Below are 7,960 nucleotides of genomic sequence, written 5' to 3'. Positions count from 1 at the left end.
TGGAAAAGCCTTAACAGTTTTTATATTCCTAAGGCTCCCCCAAGTGGCACCGTTTGTGGGTTCGAGGCGTTGGTACCAAGTTGTAAAATCAAGCCCTCGAGGTTTAATTTTCGGATTGTTTCGAAAGAGTTTTTGGTTGATGAAGTGAGAAATGTTAAAATCTTGATTTATCAATAGATGTTCTCCTTTGGCATTAGGGAAGAAAGAAAGCTTTTTGTTGATCCTTTCAAGAGTTTTAATTGGCCCAAGAAAGCAGTGTGTATCTGTACCGATTGTGAAGGGGATAAGAATCCTAGTATCATTGATTGGTAAATGGGGGTCATCAATGATTTCATCATTGATTTGATTAAGGATGCAAAGAGCTGGTGGAGATGGTGGTATCACTGTGTGGCTTTTACCCTTATCTTGAGTAGTGGCACGAGAGGAAGAACCAGCCATTATCAGGAAAATTGAAAGTTGGAAATTTTGTGGAAAATTCTTTATGCAAAGGGAGTTCAAAGAATGAGGAGTTCAAGAGATTCGGACAAAGAAGAAAATGAGAAATTTAAAGTACTACTAGCCGTTACTGTTAAAGTGAATTGAGGTAACTTCACGAGGAAGATGAAGTGGTAGAGAGAGAAGGCGTAAGTTTCGGGAGACGTGTCGAGTGAGACAGTAGTAATGGGATTTAAATGATAATTATTTTTTATTTGAAAATGGACGTCTTTTGGATTAAGTGCTTTATTTATCGACAATATTATCGAAAGCACCCACATTAATCCAAGAGGGCAATTTGTTGATCGAAAATATTTTCGATACAAGTAAGTTGAATCGAAACAAATTATATGGTCTTTTCGAGGAGATACGAGTGTGAGATGAAGTTGAAGGTAATCGGTGCTAATTCGGGGTTTCGATTATATTGCCGATCGAAAAAGCCAAATCGAGCAAGAGTCTCGATTTGAGAAATTAGGAAGAGCTTTCGAAGAGCTGTTCGAGTATTGGTGGAAGCGGGAAAGTTCGTGACTTTTATCACACGAGAAAAATATTGGAAATATCTACAATCACACAGTGGGAACAGTTACCAAGAGTGATTGTATTTCAAATTTATAATTTTTTATTTAATTGTAATTAATTGTACTTTATTTAACCGTTATGTAAGATAGCCTATAAATATTGTGAAGTATTAGGGAATAAGGGTTGGAACTTTTACTCAAAAAAAATACTCTAGCACTCTCACATCTCAGCAAATCCCTGAGTTTGCGATTGGGTTTTCTTTTTCTGTAGGGTTCCTTCCACTTTCTTCTTTCTTTTAAATTCAATTCTGTTTGTAAAATAATTTCATTTAATCTTATTCACTAAGTGTTATTTATATTCTTTATTTTCTCTGTTTAATTTATCTTCCAGCATTCTCTGACTTACTTTAAAGTTCTTTGATTTAATTAAAGGCACTTTTTATTGTTTTCTTTTGATTTTGGCATGAGTCTTTTCATTTATCATGTCTTTATTTATTGAAAACTTTGATTTTTAAATATTATTTAACATTTTACAAATTCATTTTATTTTCATTGTCAAAACTTGTTTAATCGAAAACGTTTTGATACACTTTTAAAAAACTAATACTTGTACAGAAAAGTAAGTTTTATTCCCAGACCACTAAATATCGAACTACCATCAATTTACTAAAAATCGATAAAACACCTTTATTATTATACCTTATGTTATTCATATGGACAAATTAATTAAGTTCAATTCTTATTGCACTTTGGTTGAATGGATTTAAGAGTTCTAAATTAGTCCATGCATAGTGAACTTTTTCTCATGAAGCTTTGTTATTCATCCTTTAATTTTAACCCCATTAATTCGATTCCCCCACTTCTGAATTTGATAATGACATTTTCGGTTGCTGCATGCCAGAAAATAAATCATTTATATTTAATTTGGCATATATGGTAGAGTGGTAGTAACAGACAAAATACAATAGTTGTTACTTATTGTATAATGCGATTATTGATTATATCTTTATATATAGTATTTAGTATTCACTAATCACTATGTATGGGAATCATAAACTCCGGATTTTTCCAAGTAGAATCTCAATTGGTAACAAGTAACAACTGCTAGAATCATAGAGTTGCATATATATATTCTGTGAATAATAATCATCTATAGGTATATGCATCTTTCACTAATAATTATTTCTTCACTTTTAAATATCTAAAAGACTATTAATCCTTCGTTTTTATTATTTTCTATTGAGTAATCATGTTTTGTATATGCTATGTACACTTGAATTCTAAAATAGAATGAACGGAGAATAAATTTAAATTTAGTTTCTAAAACTTTTAAAAACATACACATACATATAGGGCTAACATATGTATTCAATTTGGACCAACTCGTTCAAGTAGGTTATCTATCATACTCGCACCTTTAATATATTATATAATATATATGTAAAAATTATGTATGTAGTAAAAAAAGTGAGTCTTATTATCATAATTTTCTTCTTATAAAAATTTAAAATAATCATTAAATTAGTTAATGATCATATTATTTGTAATTTTATGTTGTATTTTTTTAAATTTTATTATTTTTAATTTTAATTTGAACTTAATTTTTTACTTTCTATTTTATTAATATGTGTGAAATTTGGAATTGTTGAATTTTATATTTATTTGAATTTTTTTTTCTATGGATAAGTTTGGGTAGGGTTTAGAACTTTAGAGTATGAGTAGGGTTAGGGTTGAGAGATTCTCAACTCGCTGATAAAGTAGGGTAGAATTTTAAAAAAGTTTTCAACCCTCAAATAAGATTAGGGTAGAGTCTAAATCCTATCCTACCCTATCCATTACCAGTTCCATACATATATATTGAAAAAACTAAACAAAGTAACTTATAATTTAAACTAAAAAATAAATTAAATATCACATATATATATTCGTATACAAATAAATTATAATTGATTTAATAGTCATAACATTTTTATGAAAGTTCATATTACAGCCATTTTCGATAAAAAGTCATGCTACTGATGAAGATACTAGATACCTGCTAATTAATTAATTCTCTTCAACTTGTTTTTATTTTGTTGTTTTTCCACCAAGTTAATACTATTTAAACTTTGTTGGACTGCTAAACTTGATTACTATTTATGATAACAACGATTAAACATTTAAATGGCAGATACTATATTGGGATTTCCAGTTAATTTATTCTTGTTATTTATTATACCGCTCGGCAAGTATATAAATTTGGGACTTTGGGTAACTAACGTTATGGCACATGTTAAATTATTATTAATAAAAGTTTTTGAAAATTTTTTTAATAAATATAAAATAAATATATTAAAATTTTAAATTTTATATATTTTTATTAAAAAAAATTAATTGATAATATCTTCAAAATACATATTAACTAAACCTTGGATAAACACATAGTAAGTATAGATGCCACTTAAGTTAATGTTTGTTGGCACCATAAAACCTTGGATATTTTCAATGAAGTCAATTTTTCATGAAAAGTAAAATTATTATTTTGTCATCATATGTAAATGTCATGAGATCAACATCATTATCATCAAATAACATTGCATACTCTTTTATATGAATATAAAAGTTGGTAATAATTTATTGGAATTAAAGAGCGTTTAATTTAACTTCAAAAACTAGTTTAAAATTAAAAAAATATCTCAATTTCATATTTTTGATAGACATGAAATTGTAACATCAAATAATAATAATAAGGGAGTCACTTAGATAAAGACGCTAAAAACGTCTTTTTATAAAAATATTTTTTAATAATTAAAATTTAATATATATAATTGATTAAATCGTGTTATTTTTGTCAAAATTAGGTTAGACAAATTGATTTGACCGAAAAATGGTGAATCAAATTTTGAATTGGTCTAAATTAATATTATTTTTTATAGAAAATGACTATCATATCCTATTATAAAAAATTACTAAAATACTTCTATTATATATATTAATTTTGAGAATCATAAATTTTAGTCCTTTATTTTTCTATCGTAGGGTTAGGATTTAGAATTTTTAAAATTAATATATATATAATAAGAGTATTTTAATCATTCTCTATAATAAGGATATTGTAGTCATTTTTTATAAAAAAATAATATTAATTTAGACCAGTTTAAGATTTGATTCACCATTTTTTCGGTTAAATCAATTTGTTTAGCCTAATTTTGACAAAAATAACATAATTTAATCAATTATATATGTTAAATTTTAATTACTGAAAAACATCTTTAAAAAAAGACGTTTTAGACGTCTTTATCTGAGTAGCTCCCAATAATAATAATAATTTAGATTAAATATTTTTAAAGTGAAAAGTTAGTATAATAAAAAAGAAAAAAATTATTATTATTAAATTAAAATAGTGAAATTTATGTATGATAGAAATCATAAATTCAATTAATGTTTACTTTATTACTTTACAAATTTTCATATATTTGATCTATGGACTGATGAATTGAGTAGTATAGCTACAGAGTGAAGAAGAATATTATATGCCAGCTTGCAAAAGCACAAAAAATGCTTGTTTTTGTTAAATTTTGCTATGTGTTTGTGCACCTTTGAGTTGTCATAAAATGGTTTTTCTTTCTTAGTAATCACTAGTATTTGTGAAGCATTATTATTGTTCACCAAGAAATGGATATAGCAGCAACAAAAGAATTAGCATCTGAGTGCATATGGCCAAAAAAGAAAGGTTAATGTGCTAATTAAGTGTTTTAACTTTTCGGTAATGGAAATCCCATTAAGGTTAAAGTTACATACATGAAAACAAAACTAGAGTCTAAATATATCTTGCTTTTGAATCTATATATCCCATTACTTCAATTCACTACAGATAACTTTATTCTCCAATTTTAAGATGATCAAAGTAGTACATAGTTTTAATCTTTATTAAACAAAGCTCCTAGTAAAACTTTGAAACGACAAGACCAAGGAGGCAATAGTCAAGTGGAATAATAATAGAGCCTTGCACTCCATCTTGAATCTGCATGAAAACAATAATGGACAAAATAAACCACTTTGTTTGATTCCACTAATTTTTAATGTTTATGTACTTTGATAATGTCAATGAATTAATTATCTTCATTCTTATCCTCTTTTGGGAACAATACAACAAGTGATGGATGACCTTGCATGGTTCCATATAGACATTTAGATATTAGATTAGATTCATTCAAATCTTATACCTCAAGCCTCAAACTTTATTGTGTCAATGAATGAGAACAAGATTGATTATTGCAGAGGAATGATTCAACAAAGCCAAGGAGGACTATTTGATACCATACAGTCTTGGAACATGGTTGGAGGAGGATCACGGCCGCCACTGCCGCCACAAATAGGCCCTGCTGCAACCATCATGAGCCGGTTCGAGTCGCCGGCTTCTGCCTTCTATGCAGCAGAACTCTGCATGGGGTTTGCAGAATATGAACACTCTCAGGCTCAGTTCTCTAAGATGAATAACGATAATAATGATTTGGAATTCCCTTTGTATCAAAGGGACAAATTTGATCTCTCAAACACTTTGCAAGCAATGGTGAATTCTCAATTCAATACCAAAAATCAATGCTTTAGATCATCCAACAAAATCCCATGTGACAATTTTCCTGCCAGAAAGTTCCACCACCAACAGAAGTTCTTCACTGATGCCATGGCTTCACCATTTCCTAACAAAGGAAATCAAGATAATATAGTATGTATTCATTTCTCTTTTGTTCTCTTTTGTTCTAGTTTGTTCTTGAGGATCTTATAACTTACCTTTTAAGCAGGTGAGCTTCAATTCTTATCAAGATAGATCTTCATCACCTTCTTCAGGAGGAAGTGTATCAGCAAACTCTGCTTCTAATGGGGTAACCATATCGAGTAAGACGCGTATAAGATGGACTCAGGATCTTCATGAGAAGTTTGTTGAATGTGTGAATCGCCTTGGTGGTGCTGATAGTAAGTTAACTTTCTAGATTGTTATCAATTTCAAGTACTCTATAGTCTATAGATGATGATTTTGATGATGATGATGATGATGAATTTTCTATTGGATGCAGAGGCAACACCAAAGGCTGTATTGAAGATGATGGACTCAGATGGATTAACAATCTTTCATGTCAAAAGCCATTTGCAGAAATATAGAATTGCTAAGTACATGCCTGACCCAATTCATAATGGTATATTTATCTTTTACCTTTATTAATTATTGTTCACTTTTTTCTTTTATGTTTCTGTATTTTGTAGTTTCAAGTATAAGAAGTCACAATTCAGAGAAATTAAAACCATGAGAATCTATAGTATATTTATCTTTATTCATATCTTCAAAGCAAAATAGCAGAATAGCAGAATCCACATACTATAGTAGTTTCAAACTATATGATGCTCACTCCAAATACTTAGTTAAAAAAAAAAAAAAACTATTTTCTATTTCAGGGAAATCTGACAAAAGAATCCACATAGAGAATCTTCAAGATCAACATCTTCATCTTGATATGAAGAGGTAATGCTGCTTAGTTTTACCTAAAGTCCAAATAGAACGGTTAAGCTGAGACATATAAATGGTTATATTTTTAAAACGCTTCCTAAATTTGCAGTGGAATTCAAATTAGAGAAGCACTTCAACAACAATTAGATGCACAAAAGCTTCTTCATGAACAACTAGAGGTATATATATCAATATTGTATATGTTTTTCTCTTAATACTACTATAATGTTAGTTTTCTAATTATGAATGCTCTTTTTATGATCCAGAATCAGAGAAAGTTGCAGCTGCGAATCGAGGAACAAGGTAGGCAGTTGAAGAAAATGTTTGAAGAGCAACAAAAAGCAACGAATGAACTTTTGAGTTGTCAGAATATAATAACCAAAGATGATACATAAATTCAGATTAGTCATTTGATCGATACCTTTAATTAATTTCTATGTAAAAGTGGTTATTGTTTTTTCAAATTTTTCTTAAGGGAGAAAAAATATATAGTTAATCATGGCACGTATATTAAGTTCATACTGTATTTTAATTTAAGTTCTCTAAATGGAGAACTTTTTTTTTTCTTTTTCTAAGTTTGATCTTACTAGCTTGTTCGGCAGGATTTCCTATATGTGTACAAAAATTCTATGTACACATAAAAATCAGTTATTAGAATAACTATTATGAATTTATGTATAAATATATACGATGTTTTATATGTTATAAAATGTATTTTTGTATTTTAATATATATATATATATATATATATATATATATATATTAATGATTAATTTAATAGTTAAAATTTTTATGTCTGCATAGTATAATTGATATATATTATAAGTTAATTATCAGTATAAAATATATATTAAAAATAAATTAAATCACACATATATTTATACACAAATATATTAATGATTGATTTTAGTGTATAAATAATATTTTTATTAAAAATTAATTATAAAATCAATCATTATATATTTATATATAAATATATATTATTTTATTATTTTTTAATATATATTTTGTATTTCAGAGTTTATTTAGTATAAATGATTGATTTCAGGATTGACTTTTTATTACATTTAGCATGGATGATATATATGCTACATGCAATGATTAGTTCGCTTGTATTATGGTGCTAATTAAATTGTAATAATTTACTTTTTTGTTTGACATTTGTAAATTTATTTAGAGATTAATTGCAATGACTTTGGGCATAGCAAATTAGCAAGTCCGATACGAAATACAGTTCAGGATATTATAATGAATTAAACCACAAGTTTCTGTAGTCACCAAAAAAAAAAAAAAAAAACCACAAGTTTCTGTTGTTTCATGATGATTATAGTTTGGCTTTCCTAAAGTGCCAAATTATATGAAACTTAATCAAATTCATGAAAGAGATTGTATCGCTCTCTTTCTTCACCATTTTTCTTATGATTATTATTATTTTAGATATTTATTAATTTTTGCATGAATCTTATCCCGTTGGTGCCCCCAA

The 7,960-nt window shown here is 27.7% G+C and overlaps 1 protein-coding gene across 3 annotated transcripts; it reads left to right on the top strand.

Annotated features, from left to right (window-relative positions):
• The first annotated feature begins 4,552 nt into the window (after positions 1-4,552).
• LOC112696106 (myb family transcription factor PHL5) lies at positions 4,553-7,177 on the top strand. Of its 3 annotated transcripts, XM_025748711.3 has the most exons (7): positions 4,553-4,704; positions 5,253-5,700; positions 5,774-5,948; positions 6,050-6,169; positions 6,426-6,492; positions 6,587-6,656; positions 6,744-7,177. In XM_025748711.3, exons 1-7 carry the CDS (start codon positions 4,688-4,690, stop codon positions 6,870-6,872), a joined length of 1,026 nt encoding a protein of 341 aa, XP_025604496.1. In that variant the 5' UTR covers positions 4,553-4,687; the 3' UTR covers positions 6,873-7,177. The 3 variants fall into 3 exon arrangements, with proteins under 3 accessions (XP_025604496.1, XP_025604495.1, XP_025604494.1); XM_025748710.3 differs by lacking the exon at positions 4,553-4,704 and having other exon boundaries at positions 4,803-5,700; positions 5,777-5,948; XM_025748709.3 differs by lacking the exon at positions 4,553-4,704 and having other exon boundaries at positions 4,803-5,700.
• The last annotated feature ends 783 nt before the right edge of the window (positions 7,178-7,960 follow it).

This window comes from Arachis hypogaea, chromosome 6 (genome assembly GCF_003086295.3).
Source record: "Arachis hypogaea cultivar Tifrunner chromosome 6, arahy.Tifrunner.gnm2.J5K5, whole genome shotgun sequence".
Lineage (NCBI taxonomy): Eukaryota > Viridiplantae > Streptophyta > Magnoliopsida > Fabales > Fabaceae > Arachis > Arachis hypogaea.
Note: the sequence above shows the minus strand (reverse complement) of the source record. Positions and strands in the feature narration are given on the sequence as shown.

What these genes read in the sequence shown, in the direction of transcription:
- LOC112696106 (XM_025748709.3), top strand. Translation starts at nt 5,224, where the DNA reads ATGAATGAGAACAAGATTGATTATTGCAGAGGAATGATTCAACAAAGC. An exon ending in GCCTGACCCAATTCATAATG is followed by an intron (nt 6,170 to 6,425) that starts GTATATTTATCT and finishes TTTCTATTTCAG; the next exon opens with GGAAATCTGACAAAAGAATC. An exon ending in TTCTTCATGAACAACTAGAG is followed by an intron (nt 6,657 to 6,743) that starts GTATATATATCA and finishes TTTATGATCCAG; the next exon opens with AATCAGAGAAAGTTGCAGCT.